Below are 24,153 nucleotides of genomic sequence, written 5' to 3'. Positions count from 1 at the left end.
ATATTTTACGATTATGACAGATAGCCTTTCTAGAATTACTGATGTATTAAAACCACCCATTGACAATTAGTACATATTAACATTGTGTAAGAATCATCACTTTAGGGAATGCTATAATACTAAAACAACCTATAAAGATATATAGCCTATCTATCGGCTGTCAATTAATACAATTGTTAATAATAATCATATAATATGCCATTTAGCAGACGCTTTTATCTAAAGCGACTTACAGTCATGCGTGCATACATTTTTTGTGTATGGGTGATCCCGGGGATCGAACCCACTACCTTGGTGTTACAAGCGCCGTGCTCTACCAGCTGAGCTACAGAGGACCACCCAGTTATTGAAACTGTTAATGAGAGGCATCGTTAGTGAAAACACAAAACTATATTAATTGCTCCACTTCATAATCATTCCTTCATTCTTTCCACATGCACCATTTGTCTTTTTACATTGATCTACTGTAGCCTATATAACACACAAACTGGGAAAAAACAGGCAAATTGTATTTTCTGTGATGAAAACGGTTGCTATTCCATTCACACAATAATATAAAACAAAGCCATATAGTCCTATCTCAAACCTAATGTGACTCTTGTATGAAATGCATGTACAGATACTTTTTTTCCTAGAAAAGCATTAGAAAATGTCCTGTCATAATAGCTAATGGCCATAACTGAGAACAGTAGTATTTAAACTGCACTGTTTACTGTACATTGCTATCTTCACTATCCCAGATCTCATATTTGTGTGTGTGTGTGATACCAGATGTCCGCCCCCTCTCTCCTGGGGCTCTGTGTCTGTCTGTCAGTACGTGTGTGTGTTACTCCAGCCGTCCATCCCCTCTGATACTCCTAGGGCTCTGGATCTGTCCGTCTGGCAGTAGAACATTGACGGTGTAGCTGATCTTCTTCGACTGCAGTACGCTGTAGGTGTTGTCAAAACGCAGCACGTCTACACACAGGACACAATCCAGAATTACTACTGTGTATCTGTCTATCTGTATAGCTGTATCTGTGTATCTGTCTATCTGTATAGCTGTATCTGTGTATCTGTCTATCTGTATAGCTGTATCTGTGTATCTGTTTGTGTGAGTGTCTATTTGTATGTGCATACAGTGCATTCGGGAAAGTATTCAGACCCCTTCACTTTTTCCACATTTTGTTACGTTACAACCTTTTTCTAAAATTGGTTAAATTGTTTTTCCCTCATCAATCTACACCCCATAATGACAAAGCAAAAACAGGTTTTTAGAAATGTTTCTACATTTATAAAAAAACATTTACATAAGAATTCAGACCCTTTACTCAGTACTTTGTTGAAGCACCTTTGGCAGCGATTACAGCCTTGAGTCTTCTTGGGTATGACACTACAAGCTTGGCACACCTGTATTTGGCGAGTTTCTTCCATTCTTCTCTGCAGATCCTCTCAAGCTCTGTCAGGTTGGATGGGGAGCATCGCTGCACAGCTATTTTCAGGTCTCTCCAGAGATGTTTGATTGGGTTCAAGTCCGGGCTCTGGCTGGGCCACTCAAGGACATTCAGAGACTTGTCCCGAAGCCACTCCTGCATTGTCGTGGCTGTGTGCTTAGGATCGTTGTCCTGTTGGAAGGTGAACCTTCACCCCAGTCTGAGGTCCTGAGCGCTCTGGAGCAAGTTTTCATCAAGGATCTCTCTGTACTTTGCTCCGTTTATCTTTCCCTCTATCCTGACTAGTCTCCCCAGTCCCTGCCGCTGAAAAACATCCCCACAGCATGATGCTGCCACCACCATGCTTCACTATAGGGATGGTATTGTCCAGGTGATGAGCAGTGCCTGGTTTCCTCCAGACGTGACGCTTGGAATTCAGGCCAAATAGTTCAATCTTGGTTTCATCAGACAAGAGAATCTTGTTTCTCATGGTCTGAGAGTCCTTCAGGTGCCTTTTAAGAATGATGGAGGCCACTGTGTTCTAGGGGACCAAAGGGTCTGAATACTTATTTCAATAAGATATCTGTTTAAAATGTTTAATACATGCGCAAACATTTCTAAAAACCTGTTTTTAGTTTGTTATTATGTTGTATTGTGTGTAGATCGATGAGGATTTTGTATTTATTTAATCAATTTTAGTATAAGGCTGTAACGCAGTGCTTCTCAATTATTTTCTGTTACGCCCCCCCTAGGAAGAAGTAAACATTTCGCGCCCCCCAACTCTCCGCCGCAACTGTAAATAGTATAATTTGTCTATAAAATTGTTATAAGTACACCTCTGCATAACATTGTATCCTTATTAACATTAAAGAAAACAAAAAAAGAAAAAAGAAAAATATAGATCAACTTACAACAAAGAATAACTTTATTAACAGAAAATACTAAAGTGCATAAATTTGCCTGAAATTTAAAAAAAAATTCAAACCTTATTTAAACTGTAAACATTTTTTGACCATTTGATACTGAAAAATAAAATAAAATATAATCAATAAATAATAATACATTCAAATTGATCAGCAACATTAACTCAGGAGCACAATATATGAAACACTTTGACCTATAAAACAAAAATGAATAAAACAATTTGTGCTGATTATTATTATTTTTTAAATAAAAATGTGGAAGTCAGGATTAATGGCTACAATGAGCACGTTTTGCAGTGCACAGCTTTTCGAAGCGGGGTTTGAAGTATGATACTGCAATTCTCAGCTCCTGCTCAATGTTTGGCTGGGACCTGTACTTGGTCTTCAGTGCAGCAACAGCACAGAAGCCAGTCTCACAAAGATAAGATGTTGCAAAAGGAAGAAGAATGCCCATGGCCCTCTGCCCTATGAGTGGATACTGCCTCTCTACACTCAGCCAGAATTCACTCAGTGTCTGTGATGTGAACCTCAGTCTCAATGTGGAGTCAGACGTCATATCAATGAACTGGTCCTCCTCTGCAGAGCTGAAACCAGTTGGAGCTGGTGCATTGAAAGGATCTCTCACCCAGTCATATTGGGAACTGTTTTCAGGGAAGTACTTTTTAAAGAATCCCATCAGTGATGAAATATGCTCCTTAATATATGGAATCACTGAGGTGGCATCATAGTCAGTAGTGTCAACAAATTCATGCAGGTTCTCGAATGAATCAGTATTTCCTTCATCAAGTCGCCTGCCCCACATTGCAAGCTTTCGAGTGAAAGAGCTGATCTTGTCTGTGACCTGAGGGAGGTGTTTATCTTTCCCTTGAAGCTGTAGATTTAGTTCATGTAGCTTTCCAAATATGTCACTCAGGTAGGCCAGTTTTGCCAGGAAGTTCTCATCACTAAATTTTTCTGCGAGGTCATACTTGTGCTCCTGCTCCGAAAACATTCTTATCTGCTCTCTGAGCTCAAAAACTCGGGACAAGACTTTTCCTCGTGACAGCCACCTTGGTTCACTGTGAAACAGCACAGCTTGATGTTCAGCTCTCATCTCCTCACAGATAGCAGAGAAGACTCTTGTTTTTAGTGGTCTGGTCTTTATAAAATTGACTACACCTACAATGTCAGTCATAACCTCACTTAATTCAGAGAAAAGGTGCCTTGATGCCAGTGCTTCTCTGTGTATAACACAGTGTGTCCACTCAGCATTAAGTGAGGCCTTCTTGATGAGTGCCCGAAGTCCTTTTCTCATCCCTGCCATGGTCTGTGCACCATCACTGCAAACACCAATGCAGTTCTCCCACTTTAGCCCATTCTCAGTCAGGAAGCAGTCCAGCATTTTGAATAGCTCTTCAGCTGTGGCTCTGTCTCTGACATATTTACAAAAAAAGTAGATCCTCACACAGGGAGTTTGTCATGTCAAAACGTACATAAGCGATAAACAAACAGTCTTTGTTGCTGTCAGTTGCTTCATCGAACTGTAAGGCAAAACGTTTGTCTTTGAGTTTATCTACCAGCTGTTCTTTAAGATCGTTAGCAATGTCATTTATACGTCTGGCGACAGTGTCATTGGACAGAGGGATAGTTTTTATTTTTGCAGCACTTGCGTCATCCAGCATGACAGAGACCATGTCTAAAGCTGCAGGCAGTATCAGCTCCTCTGCTATGGAGTGTTTTTTTTGCACTGAGCAATTTGGTACGCCACCTTATATGATGCTAACAGTGCTCGCTGGTTTACTGAAGTAGCATTCACAAAGCGGGACGATTGTTTGCAATTTTCGGCACGTTTTCGCTGAAAACTCAAGCGGCTTATCAGCGTGATTGGGGTGTAATGTCTTTAAGTGACGCCTTAATTTATTTGGCTTCATGCTGTCCGCTGCCAACATTTTTAGACACAGTAAACATACGGTCTTTCCTCGTCTCCCACCGTAGTCACAGTGAAGCCAAGCGCTACATACGCTTCATCATATTTCCTCGTCTTAGCTTTCGGGAGACTTACGTTTGTCTCAGTATCTCCGTCTCTCTCCGCCTTTCTTTTCATCCCTGTTGAATATTTTTCCATGGTGTCTCCTAAGGGTTTGTTATCTGCACTTCATATCTCCTGCTCTGTGCTGTGTGCTCTTGTTCGGTGCAAAAAAACCCTACTCCCTGCGGCAAAAAAAAGCATGTTCCCCGGGGTCACACGCGCCCCCCCCCGGCATCGCTCCGAGCCCCCCCAGGGGGGCGCGCCCCACTATTTGAGAAGGACTGCGTAACGTAACAAAATGTGGAAAAAGTGAAGGGGTCTGAATACTTTCCCAAATGCACTGTATCTTTGCATCTGAATATTTGTGTGTGTATGTGTTCATCTGTGTGTGTGTGTATCTGTATCTGTGTGTGTCTCTACCAATGTGTGTGTGTGTGTGTGTGTGTGTACTCACAGGTTCCAGGCTCGGGGCAGGTGAGTGAGCGGTCCTCTGGGACCATGTGTGCGTTGTAGCGTTCACTAGGCAGCACCTGCAGCATATCCCCCACCTTCTGAGCCCCACCCCCCTCCTGGCTCCGCATGAACACCCCAAAGCCTATGTCTGCCCCATCACTGGCAAACTGCCACCTAGAGAGGAGAGGGAGGAGGAGGAGAGGGAGAGGGAGGAGGAGAAGAGGGGAATGGAGAGAGGTGGGGAGATAGAGGGAGGGAGGAAGATGGACGAGAAGAGAGGAGGGAGGGGTGTTACTCCACGTGACATCTTTACCAGCGCTGCATCTCAATAGTGTGAAGAGGCTTCCTCTCCTTCATCTGCACTGATCGGAAATCACCACTGGGTAGGATAAATCAATATGGAAGACACCCATGTCAACTCTAGTGTGTTTGGTCAGACTTAAAGCTGGAATCCTTCATGGTGAAACTACCATGTCCGTTTGGGATTTTACAACAACAAATAAGTTACTGCAAACAACAAACACTGTTGTTTTCCCTCATCATTGCACTGGAGAGAGAACACAACAAGTACCACAGATTTGTTTTACCAAGCTCCCCCGTTTCATCAACAAAAACAATAACCAAGACGCTGGGCCGAACAGTAATGCTGTTTCACCTTATGCGGATTTCAGCTTGAAGGTCAAAGATTACAGCCAGGTTTGGGAAGTAAGGTAAGGGTTAAAGGTCAATTGTCAGGGTTAAAGGTTAGGTTGGTTACCTGAGGACGCTGCTGGGGGTGGTGATGTCATACTCCAGTGTGAGGGCGGAGCCTCGGCTGATGGTCACGCTGTGGTCGTACTGGACCTTGACCACATTGTCCTGAACGTAGTACGACCTGGGCACTGTACCGCCGTAGTTTATCTACCACCACAACACACACATAAATTAATGCGCGCACACACACACACACACACACACACACACACACACACACACACACACACACACACACACACACACACACACACCTCTCTCTCTCAATTCAATTGAAAATAGATATGTTTACATTGCCAAAGCAAGTGAAATAGATAATAAACTAAAGTGAAACAAACATTAAAACATTTACAGTAAACATTACAAAGGAATAGAGACATTTCAGATGTCATATTATGGCTATATACAGTGTTATAACGATGTGCAAATAGTTAAAGTACAAAAGGGAAAATAAATAAACATAAATATGCGTTGTATTTACAACGGTGTTTGTTCTTCACTGGTTGCCCTTTTCTTGTGGCAACAGGTCACAAATCTTGCTGCTGTGATGGCACACTGGTATTTCACTCAATAGATATGGGAGTTTATCAAAATTTGATTTGTTTTTCAAAATCTTTGTGGGTCTGTGTAATCTGAGGGAAATATGTCTCTAATATGGTCATACATTTGACAGGAGGTTAGGAAGTGCAGCTCAGTTTGCACCTCATTTTGTGGGCAGTGTGCACATAGCCTGTCTTCTCTTGAGAGACAGGTCTGCCTACAGCGGCCTCTCTCAATAGCAAGGCTATAGCAGGAGTCTGTACATAGTCAAAGCTTTCCTTGATTTTGGGTCAGTCACAGTGTTCAGGTATTCTGCCACTGTGTACTCTCTGTTTAGGGCCAAATAGCATTCCAGTTTGCTCAGTTTTTTGGTAAATTCTTTCCAATGTGTCAAGTAATTATCTTTTTGTTTTCTCATGATTTGGTTGGGTCTAATTGTGTTGTTGTTGTCCTGGGGCTCTGTGGGTTCTGTTTGTGGTTGTGAACAGAGCCCGAGGACCAGCTTACTTAGGGGACTCTTCTGTAGGTTCATCTCTCTGTATGTGATGGCTTTGTTATGGAAGGTTTGGGAATCGCTTCCTTTTAGGTGGTTGTAGAATTTAAAAGCTATTTTCTGGTTTCGGCCTAATTCTTCTCTGCATGTATTATTTGGTGTTTTACGTTGTACACGGAGGATGTTTTTGAAGAATTTGCATGCAGTCTCAATTTGGTGTTTGTCCCATTTTGTGAATTATTGGTTAGTGAGCGGACCCCAGACCTCACAACCATAAAGGGCAATGGGTTCTATAACTGATTCAAGTATTTTTAGCCAGATCCTAATTGGGATGTCGAATTTGATGTTCCTTTTAATGGCGTAGAAGGCCCTTCTTGCCTTGTCTCTCAGACCGTTCTCTCAGATCACTTTGTGGAAGTTACCTCGCTCCCTCCCTCTCTCTCTCACCATGGTGCGACAGCGAGGGTCACCATCAGGGTCAGTAAGGGTTCCTCCATACGCCACCGGGAGTTGCTCCGGGTCAATATGCTTAAGTAACACCTCCTGCCAGTTAGCTAGAGACGGAGAGAGGGGGAAAAGAGAGGGGAGAGAGAGCGAGAGAGAAAGAGAGAGTGGGGGGGGGGGGGGTCACAGTCTGTTATGGCTGTACACTCGGCCCACCACCTGTTGTGAGATTGCCCCCTAGTGGCGAGAAGTGACATCTCAACACAATACAGACCAGGGCTCTCCAACCCTGTTCCTGGATAGCTACCCTCCTGTAGGTCTTTGCTCCAACTGTTGTTACTAGCAGTTGTAACTAACCTGATTCACCTTATAAACCAATTATTAGAATCAGGTGTGCTAGATTAGGGTTGGAGTAAAAACCTACAGGACTGTAGCTCTCCAGGAACAGGGTTGGAGAGCCCTGGACTAGACTAGATACCATAACAAAAAGCAATATTAGGCGATATTTTCTTATTTACAGAAACCATACTCCTGTAGTCCATATTGATAAGAAAAATACCTCACATATACTGTAACTGCTCCCTGGTGTGTAGCATGTATGGGAACACACAGTACTCACATCCCAGAATGATGATCTTATGACGTGTCTCTTCACTCAGGAAGTGTTTGACCAGGTTGTAGGCCATCGGGAATATCTTAGGAGCTGCAGGGAGAGAGATGCACTATAAATACACACACACACACAAACACGGACGCACACACAACACAGGAGGCTGCTGAGGGGAGGACGGCTCATAATAATGGTTGGAACGTAGCAAATGGAATGGCATCAAACACATGGAAACCATGTGTTTGATGTATTTGATACCATTCCCCCGATTACGCTCCAGCCATTACCACGAGCCTGTCCTCCCCAATTAAGGTGCCACCAATCTCCTGTGACGCACATTGTATTGACATAGATATTGTAAGACATAGATTGTAAGACATAGATACACACACACACACACACACACACATTGTATTGTGTAAAATCTAGATGACTCACTCTTGATGAGAAACACCCTCTTGAGTCCTTCAGGATAGTTCTCCTCAAACATGGTAAGGATCTGCACAGTATTAGAGAGAGGGACAGCCAGCCAGCCAGACAACAGACAGACAACAGCCAGCCAGCCAGACAACAGACAGACAACAGCCAGCCAGCCAGCCAGCCAGCCAGACAACAGACAGACAACAGCCAGCCAGCCAGACAACAGACAGACAACAGCCAGCCAGCCAGACAACAGACAGACAACAGCCAGCCAGCCAGACAGACAGACAGACAGACAGACACATTGTTTTTCAGACACATATCTATTCATGGTGGTCTCACCCATAGAGATTCATAAACACTAAAAGATTAGGGTTCCTCAAGGGTTCTTTGGGAAGGGTGATGGTTCTATGTGGAACCATAATAACTCAAATAACCTTTGAGTTCTTCAATGGTTCTTTACAGTTCACAAAATGATTCTTTGCTCTTTTAGTGATAATTAAAATGTAGAGGAGGTGGCTCATTAGAATACTTGGGGAATAGAATTTTAACAATATAATATGACTGACCAGAATTAAAAAAACCTGTATGGTTCTTCTACAGGATCTACAAAGAACCTTTCAGATTGAGAATGGTTCTATAAAGAACCATACTCCATTAAGATTCTATAAATAACCATTAAACAGGGTTCTTTATAACCCCAAAAGGGTTGTAACCATAGCGGAATCCATTTTTGGTGCTATATAGAACCTTTTTTAATGATTCTTTAGAGAACCTTAGGAAATAGTTCTTTATAACACCATACAGGTTCTATTTAGAACATTATGAGCATTGATCTTTATTAAACCTTCAAAAAAGGGTTCTATATTGCACCAAATAGGGTGCTACTATGGTTACAAGCCAAATAACCCCTATCTGGTACTATTTAGAACCATTAGTGTGTATATATTATGTTGTAATCTATTTAATTCGGTGGGCTCACCTCTCCATAGGCCTCTAAAGCAGGCTTCCAAAGGTGCTTCAGGCCCAGCCCCTCACAGTCATAGATCAGGGTTATCGCCTCCACATTAACCCCCAACTGAGTGAGTGAATGAGTGAGTGAGTGAGTGAGTGAGTGAGTGAGTGAGTGAGTGAGTGAGTGAGAGAGAGAGAGAGAAATAGAGAGAGAAAGAGGAGAGAGAGCGAGAGAGAGGGTTGGGGGATATTTTAAGAGCGTTGTGAACAGAGCCCCAGTAACAAGTCAAACCTCTCCTTCTTCTATATAATAATATACAGTATGCCATTTAGCAGATGCTTTAATCCAATGCGTCTTACAGTCATGGGTGCATACATTTTACGTATTGGTGGCCCCAGCGGGAATCAAACCCACAACTATTGGCATTGCAAGCGCCATGCTATACCGACTGAGCCATTTAAAGAGTACAGAGATCAATCTCTTTAATGAATGTCTGTCTGTACTGTCTCTGGCACTCTCTGAGATAAAATAATAAATCAATCATTATCATATTGAATATACAGTACCAGTCAAAAGTTTGGACACACCTACTCATTCAAGGGTTTTTCTTTATTTTTGCTATTTTCTACATTGTAGAATAATAGTGAAGACATCAAAACTATGAAATAATACACATGGAATCATGTAGTAACCGAAAAAGTGTTAAACAAATCAAAATATATTTTATATTTAAATTCTTCAAAGTAGCCACCCTTTGCCTTGATTACAGCGTTGCACACTCTTGGCATTCTCTCAACCTGTTTCATGAGGAATGCTTTTCCAACAGTCTAGAAGGAGTTCCCACATATGCTGATCACTTGTTGGCTGATTTTCCTTCACTCTGCAGTCCAACTCATCCCAAACGATCTCAATTAGGTTGAGGTCGGGTGATTATGGAGGCCAGGTCATCTGATGCAGCACTCCATCACTCTCCTTCTTGGTCAAATAGCCCTTACACAGCCTGGAGGTGTGTTTTGGGTCATTGTCCTGTTGAAAAACAAATGATAGTCCAACTAAGCGCAAATCAGATGGGCTGCAGAATGCTGTGGTAGCCATTCTGGTTAAGTGTGCCTTGAATTCTAAATAAATCACAGACAGTGTCACCAACAAAGCACCCCCACACCATCACACCTCCTCCTCCATGCTTCACGGTGGGAACCACACATGCGGAGATCATCTGTTCACCTACTCTGCGTCTCACAAGGACTCAGCGGTTGGAACCAAAAATCTCAAATTTGGACTCATCAGACCAAAGGACAGATTTCCACCAGTTTAATGTCCATTGCTCATGTTTCTTGGCCCAAGCAAGTCTCTTCTTATTATTGGTGTCCTTTAGTAGTGGTTTCTTTGCAGCAATTCGACAATGAAGGCCTGATTCACGCAGTCTCCTCTGAACAATTGACGTTGAGATGTGTCTGTTACTTGAACAATGTGAAGCATTTATTTGGGCTGCAATCTGAGGAATCTAATGAACATATCGTCTGCAGCAGAGGTAACTCTGGGTCGTCCGTTCCTGTGGTGGTCCTCATGAGAGCCAGTTTCATCATAGTGCTTGATGGTTTTTGCACTTTAAGAAACTTTCAAAGTTCTTGAAATTTTCCGGGTTGACTGACCTTCATGTCTTAAAGTAATGATGCTGTTGTTTCTCTTTGCTTATTTGAGCTGTTCTTGACATAATATGGACTTGGTCTTTTACCAAATAGGGATTTCTGTATACCACCCCTGCCTTGTCACAACACAACTGATTGGCTCAAACGCATTAAGAAGGAAAGAAATTCCACAAATTAACTTTTAAGAAGGCACACCTGTTAATTGAAATGCATTCCAGGTGACTACCTCATGAAGCTGGTTGAGAGAATGCTAAGAGTGTGCAAAGCTGTCATCAAGGCAAAGGGTGGCTACTTTGAAGAATCTCAAATATAAAATATATTTTGATTTGTTTAACACTTTTTTGGGTTACTACATGATTCCATATGTGTTATTTCATAGTTTTGATGTCTTCACTATTATTCTACAATGTACAAAATAGTAAAAATACAAAAAAACCCTGGAATGAGTAGGTGTGTCCAAACTTTTGACTGATAATGTATATGTAATAAATCATCCTCAGTTAAAGCATACCTTCTCTGTCTGCTTCTGGCACTCTGATATTGTATAAGAATAAAGGTCTGTCATACTGTAATACATACAGTGCCTTCAGAAAGTATTCAGACCCCTTGACTTATTCCACATTTTGTTATGTTACAGTCTGAATTCAAAATGAATTAAATTGATTTTTTCTCTCTCACCCATCTATACTCAATACTCCATGACAAAGTGAAAACATGTTTTTAGAAATTTTTGAAAATGTATTGAAAATACAATACAGAAAAATCAAATGTACATACATTTACATTACATGGACAAAAGTATGTGGACACGCCTTCAAATGAGTGGATTCGGCTATTTCAGCCACACACGTTGCTGACAGGTGTATAAAATTGAGCACAACGCCATGCAATCTCCATAGACAAACATTGGTAGTAGAATGGCCCATACTGAAGAGCTCAGTGACTTTCAACGTGGCACCGTCACAGGGTGCCACCTTTCCAACAAGTCAGTTCATCAAATTTCTGCCCTGCAGAGCTGCCCCGGTCAACTGTAAGTGCTGTTATTGTGAAGTGGAAACATTTAGGAGCAACAAAGGCTCAGCCGCGAAGTGGTAGGCCAAACAAGCTCACAGAATGGGACCGCCGAGTGCTGAAGCACGTAGCTTGTAAAAATCGTCTGTCCTCGGTTGGAAGACTCACTACTGAGTTCCAAACTGCCTCTGGAGGCAACTTCAACATGAACTGTTCGTCGGGAGCTTCATGGAATGGGTTTCCATGGCCGAGCAGCCACACAAGCCTATGATCACCATGCGCAATGCCAAGCGTCGGGCTAGAGTGGTGTAAACCTCGCCGCCATTGGACTCTGGAGCAGTGGAAACACGTTCTTTGGAGTGATGAATCACGCTTCACCAACTGGCAGTCCGACGGACAAATCTGGGTTTGGCGGATGCCAGGAGAACGCTACCTGCCCCAAGGTGAATTCATCTCCTAGTGTCTGGTGGAAAGCAGACTGAACCAGGTTTTTCTCTAGGATTTTGCCTGTGCTTAGCTCTATTCCGTTTCTTTTTAACCTAAAAACTCACTAGTCTTTGAACGATTACAAGCATACCCATAACATGATGCAGCCCCCAACATGCTTAAAAATAGTGGTAGAGTGGTAGTAGTGATGTGTTGGATTTGCCCCAAACATAATGCTTTGTATTCAGGACAAAAAGTTTTTTGCAGTACTTTAGTGCCTTGTTGCAAACAGGATGCATGTTTTGTAATATTTGTATTCTGTACAGGCTTCCTTCTTTTCACTCTGTCAATTAGGTTAGTATTGTGGAGTAACTACTGTGTTGTTGATCCATCCTCAGTTTTTTCTTATCACAGCCATTAAACTTTGTAACTGTTTTAAAGTCACCATTGGCCTCATGGCGAAATCCCTGAGTGGTTTCCTTCCTCTCAGGCAACTGAGTTAGGAAGGACACCTGTATCGTTGTAGTGATTGGGCGTATTGATAGACCATCCAAAGTGTAATTAATAACTTCACCATGCTCAAAGGGATATTCAATGTCTGATTTTTTTATTTGTACCCATCTACAAATAGGTGCCCTTCTTTGTGAGGCATTGGAAAACCTCCCTTGTCTTTGTGGTTTAATCTGTATTTGAAATTCACTGTTTGACTGAGGGACCTTACAGATAACTGTATGTGTGGGGTACAGAGATTAGGTAGTCATTCAGAAATCATGTTAAACACTATTATTGCACACAAAGTGAGTCCATGCAATTTATTATGAGATTGTTAAGTACTTTTTTACTCCTGAACTTATTTAGGCTTGCCATAACAAAGGGGTTGAATACTTATTGACTCAAGACATTTCAGTTTTTCATTTTTTTGAATGGTAAAAATGTCTAAAACCACAATTCCACTTTGACATTATGGGGGGTACTGTGTGTAGGCCAGTGACAAAAAATCTAAAGTTAACAAATGTTAAATTCACGCTTTAATTCAACTAAATGTGGGAAAAGTCAAGGGGTGTGAATACTTTCTGAAGGCACTGTATGTACTCAATTCTGGTAATATTGTCATACATATTTAATAAAGCATGGTAGGTCAAAGTGTACCTTCTCTGTCTGTTTCTGACACTCTCCACGGAGCATCTCTGTGTCTCTGATCTTGGTCCTCATGAAGTCCTGTTTGGTGCAGGACAGCATCAGACCTTTGGGGTCCAGGGGCCCGATGACATCATACCAGATGGGACTGCCCTCAAGGTCGTACCCACACATCCCCCCGGACACATACCGCTCAATCACCTGGGGAACCACATCATACAGTCAGACCCGGCGCCAGAACGAATCAGTTGGACGGGCCTTTGACCTCCCATGTGTGCACGCGTTTGCACGCATTTTTTAAAATGGGTGTAATAGTAAAGACCGTGAGTTTCAAGTTTGGGGAAGCTTACAATTTATCCTATCATTTCTACCGAACTGCGTGCCAGTTATGAATATTTATATATGCACATTTTAATGGAACAGTTTCATTTCAGTAATAACGTTTTCGTTTCTGAAAATCATTATCACGTGGTTAATCATAAAAATCTGAAGTAAAATGGTACAAATATAAAAGTTACAATTCAACTATGGCGAGAGCACTAGCCTCTGCCATATGGACACATTGATACACTGTGATCCATTGGCGGCTAAAGAAATTAGAGCATAGAACTCAGAGAAAGCCGATAGGCCAATGCAGCAGTAGGCCGATAACTTCCATCATCAACTAAGTAAAATAAATAGGCCTAAAGCCGACAAATAAATACAGTAGAAAATATCCTGATGAAAATTCTGGTTCTTTCATTCACATTCATCTCTCCTCTCTGCCTCCCTTTCTATGTGTCTTGACTTGAGCTATTGATAGTGAAGTTCAACAATGTATCAAATTATCACAGGGTCCGGCCCGAAGTCATCCTAATAAACTTGCAACATTGTATCAACTAGCCTATTCCCTCAAAGTTTCCTGCGCCAGTAAGCTGTTTTTTATGATGTTTCCACTGGATATATGGGATCATCAGATCCTGATATTTTGCTCTGTCACACCGAGGCTTGGTGATTATTGAGGCCGGGAGTGTTGGAAAGATTTTTCAAATAATGAGGAACTATCATTCACAATGGATGTTAAAAAACCCAGACTTTGTTGACTTGTGTGAGGCGAAGAAAAAAAGAGTGGTGTACAGAAATAAGACATAGCCAAATGGGCACTTTCCTACATATGCATGCATTCTGGAGATGCACCATATCTTCACCACACCCCACTCCCCTTTTTCTTGATACACCATTTTAAATTATAGACACATTATCTTCACACATATTTTAGACGCACCTGTGTAATGATCATGCTGTTCAATCAGCTTCTTGATATGCCACACCTATCAGGAGGATGGATTATCTTGGCAAAGGAGAAATGCTTACTAACAGGGATGTAAACAAAACTGTGCACAACATTTGAGAGAAATACACTTTTTGTGTGTATGGAAAATGTCTGGGATCTTTTATTTCAGCTCATGAATCATGGGATAAACACTTTCCATGTTGCGTTTATATTTTTGTTCAATATAGTAGAACTCATACAGCTCGATTAGAATTAGTAGTGAGAATCAAGCTGATTTCACAACCCAGATATATTATTGTTGTTGTATTTAATTCTGTGCCCATACCAATCTCTATCTGACCATGGTAGACAGGAGGAAAGCCACACAAATGATCATATTGTGTGTCGTGTAAGACGGTAGTTTGTATCAACATCTGTGTCGTGTCATTACACTGTGTAATAACACTATTAGTCTTAATGGTGTAGCTCTACTCTGTCACAGACGGAGCTGTACTTTGTCAGCAGACAGACACACAGAAAGGCAGGCAGGCACACAGACAAACAGAAAGGCAGGCAGGCACCTCAGGAGGCCTCCAGTCAGAGATGATGGTGTCTGCTTTCATGTGTTTCCTGAACTCCAGATGCTACAGAGGAGAGAGAGACTCTCGTTCAGAACAGTATTTTAGCAGTGACAGTTATGTTGAATAAAAGTAGGCTTTGAAAAGTTTCAAGTGAATTTAAAAAGAGAGACAGTGTTTGTGTGTTTTTAATGTGGGATAATGTGGAGTTCTGGATAAACACAACCTCAAGGCTTTGAACTTTGAACAAAAGGGAACACACACACATAATGGAGCATTTTGGAAGCAGTGCACCCTGGGAAGGAAAGGGATCAGGAGGCTTATACTGATAATGTGTGTGTGTGTGTGTGTGCAATAAGTAGCTTGAAGATACAGTCTTTGACAGCTCGCAGGGTGTCATATTATAATCCTCTGATGTAAAAAATAATCCATAGAAATAGATTGTTTCTATGAAACAATCACCATGGAGAATTTACAGACACCAGAAAGTAATCTTGTTATCTCACCATCTTTATTATTACCTTCTAGTCTTTCTTATCAATACAACACGTTACCCTTTTTAATTACAGGGTAATGCATCATGTATACACAGTGTATAGTAACATGCACATGGTATATTGAATATGTAGACATTATTATGTCCTGTCAATAATTCTCATTACAAGTCAACGAGAGGAAAGTAGCCAGTATTTAGATATCAGAGGACAGAAGGACCTTGTTAGATCAACAAACACCTGAAACAGGGTCTTACCTTTCTAAGCATCGCCTCTGCTTTCTGAACATTGAAGCTTCGGGCTGGAAAAGAAGAAAAACAACTCTGGTCATGATACAGAATAAGACAAAACAAGATGTAACATAGACAATCATTATGGCCATTAGCAGGGCATCAAATTAAACACCCGCCATTAACACCCCATAGATTTCGGTATTGGCGGGTAAGAACGTCTATTTCACCAGCCATGTAGGCGGGTGGTCAATTTGCAGGGCTCTACAGTGCGTTACATTCACATTTGCTAATAAAAATAGTCAAAAGTAAAGTCTGAGCACGTGACTTATAGCAGAAAAATACTGCAGTAGCTGTTTTCAAAGTATTTCTGCTGTTTTGTTTCATAGCTCCTATGAATACAAATTATAAATTATATCAATCAAATTTCAATCAAATGTATTTATAAAGCCCTTTTTACATCAGCAGATGGTGGTTTTGATGTAATTATGTCAGGATTTGTATTTATTTATGCATTATACCTGCTGATGTTCATGTTTTGCTGTTGAGTTTGAGATGTAAGATACATTTCACAAAAGGGACACATAATAAATCATTATTATGCTCGAGTGAAAGAACTCACCTATGGAAATATTCCTTAACCACACAGTATGGACCATAAATTAGCATGGCCTTGAATTTAGGTTGGCCGATACTATTCATAGAATTAAGTGCAACTAGTGTACAGGGTACATAGTAACACCATCCAATGACAGTGAGACAGCGAATCTGACACAGTTGAATAAGTTGAATAAACTCTCTTTTGTAAGGCTAAAACACTGGATGAGGGAGAACGCAAATATTGATCTATTCCGTCTGCCTTGAAGTAATGCCCACTATATGGAAGAGTCAACTCTCATGGACACAAACGTGCACACAAACGTGTACACACACACACTATACAATAGCTCATATGTAATGGCATATATTGCCTGTAGTGAATGCTGATACATTATTTGCAGAATGAGTTTTAATCTTGCACGTTATAAAAGCCCAAACCCCAATGCATGTCACCTAGTAGCTACTACAACACTGCTATGTCTTTTTAATGCCCTTGTTGTCAGACACCTGTGTGTACAGACCGTGAGTACGCTACCATCATCCTAGCTGCAGTAATCTGGTGCCTGTGTTGTCTAATGCCTATTACAGGGTTAGTGTCCAGCTGCCTGCCTGGTTGTCTATGGGTAGTTTACAGATACTGGACCTGTTCCCCTACCTGTCCACCTATCTCATTACACAGGTGAATACACTTCCCTAAGAGACTAATAGGAAATTGAGTGCTCTATTGAATTGATCAGGGCCTTTGTCCAACCACTGAAAATAAAATAATTACACACATTCACAATGTGGCACAGGTGCTGGACAATGAAATACAGCCATGGAAAGAAAGTACAAGTCTGTTCACTGTTTGCTGCTTAAAATATGATTTTCTAGAATATAGGTAGGCTAGTGGTTAAGAGCGTTGGGCCAGTAACTGAAATGTCGCTAGTTTGAATCCCTGAGCCGACTAGGTGAAAAATCTGTTGATGTGCCCTTGAGCAAGACACTTAACCCTAATTGCTCCTGTAAGTCGCTCTGGATAAGAGCGTCTGCTAAATGACAAAAAAATATAAATAATAGAATAAAAAATATATATATAATAATAATGAAATTAAACAAAAAATTATAAAGATAAAACGATAAAAATTTATATAAATTAAAATTAGTAAAAAATATAACAAAATCATTAAAAAAACACAAAAACACTACAAAAATTCAGGTTTGGGAAGTCCTCTAATATTTAGCCTACTTTGTTTGTCCAAACCCGGTCTACTGGCTGAGTAAATATGCTCTGTTGGGCATAGGGCAGGAGGAGGAGGAGGGGGCTCACGGTCCATCCCTATTGGTCAGGCCAGCGAAGTGCCCCATAGGCTGATGTTTACTTCCAAAACATTATCAAAAACACAGCAGCCGAATGTCAGAAGTCACCAGAGCAGAAGCCCCACTGGCAGCCAGAAGCGATAGAGACCAGTCTCTACATACACAAACATGGATACAGAACATGTCCCCAAATCTTACCGGAGTCTTCAGCTACCTATACACAAGTTTTTTAACAATCCATGTTTCTGACGTATCTTGGATCACACAGGTGATTCTCTCTTCCCCTCTCTATCTGTGTGTGTTTCTTTGTATTTACATTGACAAATGTATTTGCTAATATTTGATATGGAGGACACTGTTTCACCCTTTTGTACATCATTGAGGCTAATACTGGTTGGGGGAGGGAGGGGGAGGCTGTTTGTGGGAGGGAAGGGATCTCTATGCTGTACTCTCATGTAGCCTGTAATTCTGTGTATGTGTGTGAGGGGGTGGGGGGTAGAAGGGGCATTATATTGTTGAAAAATAAAGCAATAAAGCAATATGCACATCATGTACACACAGCAGAGTGAGAGAGCGAATAATTATGTGGTACACATATCTGCACATACAGTATGTGACGAAGCAATTTTCAGGGACCACTATTGGCTCGTGAGCACTACTTTCAGAACTACTGGTTAAAAAGTATACAAAAAGGGGGGGGGGGGGGGTGTTGGAGCTACACAGGGGGGTGTAGAAGAGGAATTATCTTAATTGTTTTTGGGGGGGATGCTTGTGACATTTTAAAAATGGGAATAAATATATTGTCAAAAAAAATATCACTTCCTTAAAGACTTGACTACTAAGTATTTGTTAAAGAGGCAATATGTACGTTTTTGGCCGATTTGTAACAGTTCCATTTCCACTGGGTCTGCTGAGTGTGGGTTAACAATACCTCATATCACACCTGTTACACCCAATCGGAAAAACTACTGTCTCTCTGCAACAGGTAACATATGTAAAAAAGACAATATTTGACTGTATATTTACAAAAGATGTCACCACCATGAATAGGAGTCAACTATCATTTGAAAACAGAGCTGTGGATTGACGGTTGGTCAAAACACAACTTGTCAAAATGCCTCAAATGCCTAGGCTACCTGTGTGACGTAGCTCCCTATTGGAACAGACAGAGCGGAAAGTGATTACTGTACTTTTGTCCTCTGTGGTTGTCACAACAAAACCTGTTCTCATATTATTGGACAATAAGTTTCACTGTAGGGTTCACTCTCTATGGGTCAGAGAAACAGACTGCATGTGGTGTATGCTAAGCCCATGTCCACTACATCAGTGAGATAATGAAGCCTATAGGCATACTTTAACTCAGACATAGTCTACTGTATCAGCGCAAATGTTGCATCCTCTTTCTATTCACCATGAGGAATACAGGCCTGGTCATTAGGATTAGAGATGTTGAAAAGCACTTTAGGGTAGGCCTAATTTAATTTGAACATGACCATCCTACCATCATATTGTAATGTATGCAATAAATGTTGCAGGGTAAAAAAAATACATATCAAAAACATAATCTGCAGAAATTCATGTTGCTATGGGAACAAAAATGTAGTTTTCATCTTACCTCGGAGCCAGCGAAGCAGGTAGTGATCATGCTGCGCGGGAAGGTCTGGGAGAATGTCCTCAACCTGCTCTCGAAACTAGCAGGAGACAACACAATACTGACACAACTAACTAAATAAAGAATTGGTGAGGGGGGAAAAGGAGGAATAGACTGAATAGGCTCTATGACAACAACGAAAAGTCGCTTTTTGAGACAGTACCTTGAATAAACAGAGGCTAGACTACAGGCCTACAAAGAACATAAAATATTATAGTGGAAAGTTTAAATTACCTCGGCTAAAATTTCCACCTGCTTCGGGCTGAGGTCGCCCACGCGTCCGCTCATTCTATCTGTGATGACCGCGTAGGCGCTCCAGTAAATCACTTTCTGTGAATGGAACTCCGGTGGACTAAAGCGGTCTCTGTCACTGTCACACACACACCTCCCATGTCATTCCCCTCCGCCATCAGACCCCTCCCCTCCCTCCAGGTAGTCCTGCGGTCACGGTGACTCCGAGGCACACTGATCCAGGACCAGCCTATCCTTCCCAAATCCTCACCTTTAACTACACGGGGGAAATGCTAAACTGACCTCAGCTCAGTGTCTAGGAACAGCTCCAGCCCAGATAAACCCCCAACCACAGTACAGTAGTGATATAGAATAGTAATAACTCTGTGACAATCAAACAATGCAATGAACAAAATTATCCTTTATTATCATATAATATATGCATATTTGGCATATTTCACAGGGAAATCTAGCACATAATCTAATATCTTTGCCATGCATTTTAGCAAATAGCCTACTATAAAGATAGCAACCTGATGGTCTGTTTAGGGGCTTTGAAGATACTTTATAGTCTGCTTTGTCAGAAATGTGCCCTTGCATCACAAAGGTCCTTTACCAAGAGGGTACAAAACAGGTATAAAAAGTTAAACAAACAGATAAACCGGATACATAGAAGCTTTAAAAGGCAAAGCACCCTAACAATTGACCAAATGTCAATTACTAACAGAACTAAGATTGCAGAGATTCACAGCAGAGCTCTGTGACCACCAATACAATCAATAATTATCATATCGTTGGCCAATGCATTAGACCAGGGATACTTAAATATGTCCCTATAGGCCAGAAGTACTGCTGGTTTTCATCTTTCCCTTCCAGTCAGGGACTGATTCACACCTGGGCCCTGTTCAAACTACTTTAAATTCTTCTTTCCTCTCTCTTTCTTAAAGTGATCTGATTTGGTTAAATTGGTGAAAACAATAGGTTGATAACCTACTATCATCTAGCCTATCGAGTCACTTCTAGGTCTATGATTAGCTCAAGGGAGAGAACAGGGAAGGATGCACTTTTTGGCTACGTTTACACAGGCAGCCTAATTCTGATCTTTTACCCAATTTTGGGCAATTAACTCAGGTAGAAAAGAAAACCAGCAGTCCTCTGGACCTCCTGGCTCAGATTTAGGAGGCCTGTGCATTAGATTAGACTGTTCACATTTAATATAGACATAAACACTCAGCGGTACAACACAATACACAAATAAAGCCAAAATGTAATATTCCAAATACTGAATGGGTGCAACCTGTAGAATATACTGTAGCTGTGGATGAGACCCCGGTGTGCGCTCATTGGAGACAGGTCACAACTATCAGGTGTTGAGACAGTTACAGTACTAGTAACGGTAGTTGTAGAAGATACAGTGCCTTCAGAAAGTATTCACACCCCTTGACGTTTTCCCAATTTTGTTGTGTTACAAAGTGGGAAAAAATTGATAGAATTATCATTTTTGGTCAACGATCTACACAAAATACTCTAATATCAAAGTGGAAAAAGAATTCTAACATTTATAAAAAAAAATATTAAAAAGAAAAAACACTAATACAGTACATCTTGATTAGAAATATCTCCTTTAGTCAATACATGTCAGAAACCCCTTTGACAGCAATTACAGCTGTGAGTATTTTTGGATAAGTCTAAGAGCTTTGCACACCTGGGTTGTATAATATTTGCCCATTATTCTTTGAAAAATTCTTCAAGCTTTGTCAAGTTGGTTGTTGATCATTGCTAGACAGCCATTTTCAAGTCTTGCCATAGATTTTCAAGCCGATTTAAGTCGAAACTGTTACTTGGCCACTCAGGAACATTTTAATGCTGTCTTGATAAGCAACTCCTGTGTAGATTTGGCCTTGTGTTTTATGTTATTGTCCTGGTGAAATTATAATTTGTCTCCCAGTGTCTGTTGGAAAGCAGACTGAACCAGGTTTTCCTCTAGGATTTTGCCTGTGCTTAGCGCTATTCAATTTATTTTTATAATTAAAATAATTGTCCAAGAAAATATAATAACAATAATTTTCACTCAATTCACAAGAGGCTGAATGTATCTCACAGGAGAAAGCATCCAAGCGAGCGAAACAGCGCCCCTCTGTCTCTCTACGTGTAGGTCATCTATCTGATGCTGTCTGGCCCAAACGAGTATGACATTGTTGCCGCCCATGGCATTGAAGGCAAGGGAAGCCAGCGAGCATTTGGCCTCCCATGATAAAAAAAAGTAAAAGAAAATTAGCCAATCAGCGTTGAGCTAAACAGTGCGAGCTCAACTGTGAATGGTCCTGGCGCACCAAAGTGTCAAGTGAAGCCAGCTTACTCTTGTGCCTTGTTGCAAATAGAATGCATGTTTTTGAATATTTTTATTCTGTAATGGCTTCCTTCTTTTCACTCTGTCATTTAGGTTAGTATTGTGGAGTAACTACAATGTTGTTGATTCATCCTCAGTTTTCTCCTATCTGTAACTGTGAACATCTTTCCATTCTCCACTGTCATCAGACAGGATTAATGATCTTGTGGGTTGAATTTCCACCAACGAATGGATGGAGGGGTTCCTTTGAGAAATTGCACTCTACATAAGAGTAGATATGAGAAGCAGCATAGATCTTGGTCACGTTGTAAAAGGAGACTATATCGTTATCATAATCTACAAATACCCCCGACACTCTTCAACTCATTCTGTTCTTCAGTGTGGAAGAGAGAAAACAAGGTCCCCTCATAAACTCCTACTTTACCCTTGTTCCACCTCAGAGTCCAGGCACCATCTTTAGTTCCAAACCCTATGTTCTTCTCCTTGTTGATGGACTCCTTGACCACTCCTACTATCCATGATCCCCCCACCTCTACAACAAAGTAAGATTTCTTTGTTGATATTTGCTGTTTTCCCAGGACACAGGGATACATTTTGAATCTGTTTTTCCTTAGATTCCTTCATTCCTATTTCCTTTACTTTTTTCGTACCTCTTTTGCTTTCCATAATAGAAGAATAATGTGCTGTTCCAGGTTCTAAGGTGATAAGAACTGTAATAGAATGGAAAAAATATATATTCAACGATTGCAAATTACACAGTGTTTTTGTTATATAATCATACAGTTATAATTATTTTAAAGCATCTAGTCAATTGTAACAAACAACAAACGTCAAAAGGGATTACAACAGGTATCTGTCAATTAGATAAAATCTCAGCATTAAAAGCAAAATGTGTCATTTTCACTTCAAGTCAATAGTGCTTCTGCAGCAAAGCACCCCCACAGCATGATGCTGCCACCCCCGTGCTTCACGATTGGGATGGTGTTCTTCGGCTTGCAAGCATTCACCTTTTTCCTCCAAACATAATGATGGTCATTATGGCCAAACAGTTCTGTTTTTGTTCCATCAGACCAGAGGACATTTCTCCAAAAAGTACGATCTTTGTCCCCATGTGCAGTTGCAAACCGTAGTCTGGCTTTTTTATGGTGGTTTTGGAGCAGTGGCTTCTTCCTTGCTGAGCGGCCTTTCAGGTTATGTCGATATAGGACTCATTTTACTGTGGATAAAGATACTTTTGTACCTGTTTCCTCAAGCATCTTCACAAGGTCCTTTGCTGTTGTGCTGGGATTGATTTGCACTTTTTGCACCAAAGTACGTTCATCTCTAGGAGACAGAACGCGTCTCCTTCCTGAGCGGTATGACGGCTGCGTGGTCCAATGGTGTTTATACTTGCATACTATTGTTTGTACAGATGAACATGGTACCTTCAGACGTTTGGAAATTGCTCCCAATGATGAACCAGACTTGTGGAGGTCTACAATTTTTTTTCTGAGGTCTTGGCTGATTTCTTTTGATTTTCCCATATGTAAAGCAAAGAGGCACTGAGTTTGAAGGTAGGCCTTGAAATACATCCACAGGTAAACCTCCAATTGACTCAAAATTTTCCTAGCTGTTTAAAGGCACAGTCAACTTAGTGTATGTAAACTTCTGACTCACTGGAATTGTGATACAGTGAATTATAAGTGAAATAATCGGTCTGTAAACAATTGTTGGAAAAATTACTTGTGTCATGCACAAAGTAGATGTCCTAACCGACTTGCCAAAACTATAGTTTGTTAACAAGAAATTTGTGGAGTGGTTGAAAAACAAGTTTTAATGACTCCAACCTAAGTGTATGTAAACTTCCGACTTCAACTGTATACACTACCGTTCAAATGTTTGGGGTCACTTAGAAATGTCCTTGTTTTTGAAAGAAAAGCATTTTATTTGTCCATTAAAATAACATCAAATTGATCAGAAATACAGTGTAGACATTGTTAATGTTGTAAATGGCTATTGTAGCTGGAAACGGCTGATTTTTAATGGAATATCTACATAGGCGTACAGAGGCCCATTTTCAGCAACCATCAGTCCTGTGTTCCAATGGCACGTTGTGTTTGCTAATCCAAGTTTATAATTTTAAAAGGCTAATTGATCATTAGAAAACCATTTTGCAGTTATGTTAGCACAGCTGAAAACTGTTGTGCTGATTAAATAAGCAATAAAACTGGCCTTCTTGAGACTAGTTGAGTATC

The 24,153-nt window shown here is 40.9% G+C and overlaps 1 protein-coding gene across 3 annotated transcripts; it reads right to left on the bottom strand.

Moving 5' to 3' along the window:
• Window positions 1–267: 267 nt before the first annotated feature.
• LOC121582132 (SEC14-like protein 2) lies at window positions 268–19,693 on the bottom strand. 3 transcript variants are annotated; one of them, XM_041897732.2, is made up of 12 exons: window positions 19,573–19,693; window positions 19,303–19,378; window positions 15,816–15,859; window positions 15,068–15,130; window positions 13,247–13,435; window positions 9,039–9,134; window positions 8,075–8,135; window positions 7,646–7,729; window positions 7,030–7,136; window positions 5,554–5,696; window positions 4,798–4,970; window positions 268–957 (listed from the first exon to the last, which is right to left on the bottom strand). In XM_041897732.2, the coding sequence occupies exons 1-12, from the start codon at window positions 19,624–19,626 to the stop codon at window positions 827–829; spliced, it is 1,221 nt and encodes a 406-aa protein (XP_041753666.1). In that variant the 5' UTR covers window positions 19,627–19,693; the 3' UTR covers window positions 268–826. The 3 variants fall into 3 exon arrangements, with proteins under 3 accessions (XP_041753666.1, XP_041753667.1, XP_041753668.1); XM_041897733.2 differs by having other exon boundaries at window positions 19,303–19,399; window positions 19,573–19,637; XM_041897734.2 differs by lacking the exons at window positions 15,068–15,130; window positions 15,816–15,859; window positions 19,303–19,378; window positions 19,573–19,693 and adding an exon at window positions 14,499–14,541.
• Between the last annotated feature and the right edge of the window lie 4,460 nt (window positions 19,694–24,153).

Source organism: Coregonus clupeaformis, chromosome 15 (genome assembly GCF_020615455.1).
Source record: "Coregonus clupeaformis isolate EN_2021a chromosome 15, ASM2061545v1, whole genome shotgun sequence".
NCBI classification, from domain to species: Eukaryota; Metazoa; Chordata; class Actinopteri; order Salmoniformes; family Salmonidae; genus Coregonus; species Coregonus clupeaformis.
This window is presented reverse-complemented; position numbering and strand designations above follow the sequence as displayed.

Excerpts from the sequence above, each read along its gene's own strand:
- LOC121582132 (XM_041897732.2), bottom strand. The coding sequence starts at position 19,626 with ATGAGCGGACGCGTGGGCGACCTCAGCCCGAAGCAGGTGGAAATTTTA. Across the intron at positions 19,379-19,572 it reads AGGTGGAAATTTTAGCCGAG|TTTCGAGAGCAGGTTGAGGA; the intron begins GTAATTTAAACT and ends GTCTCCTGCTAG. Across the intron at positions 7,137-7,645 it reads TAAGATCATCATTCTGGGAT|CTAACTGGCAGGAGGTGTTA; the intron begins GTGAGTACTGTG and ends CTCCGTCTCTAG.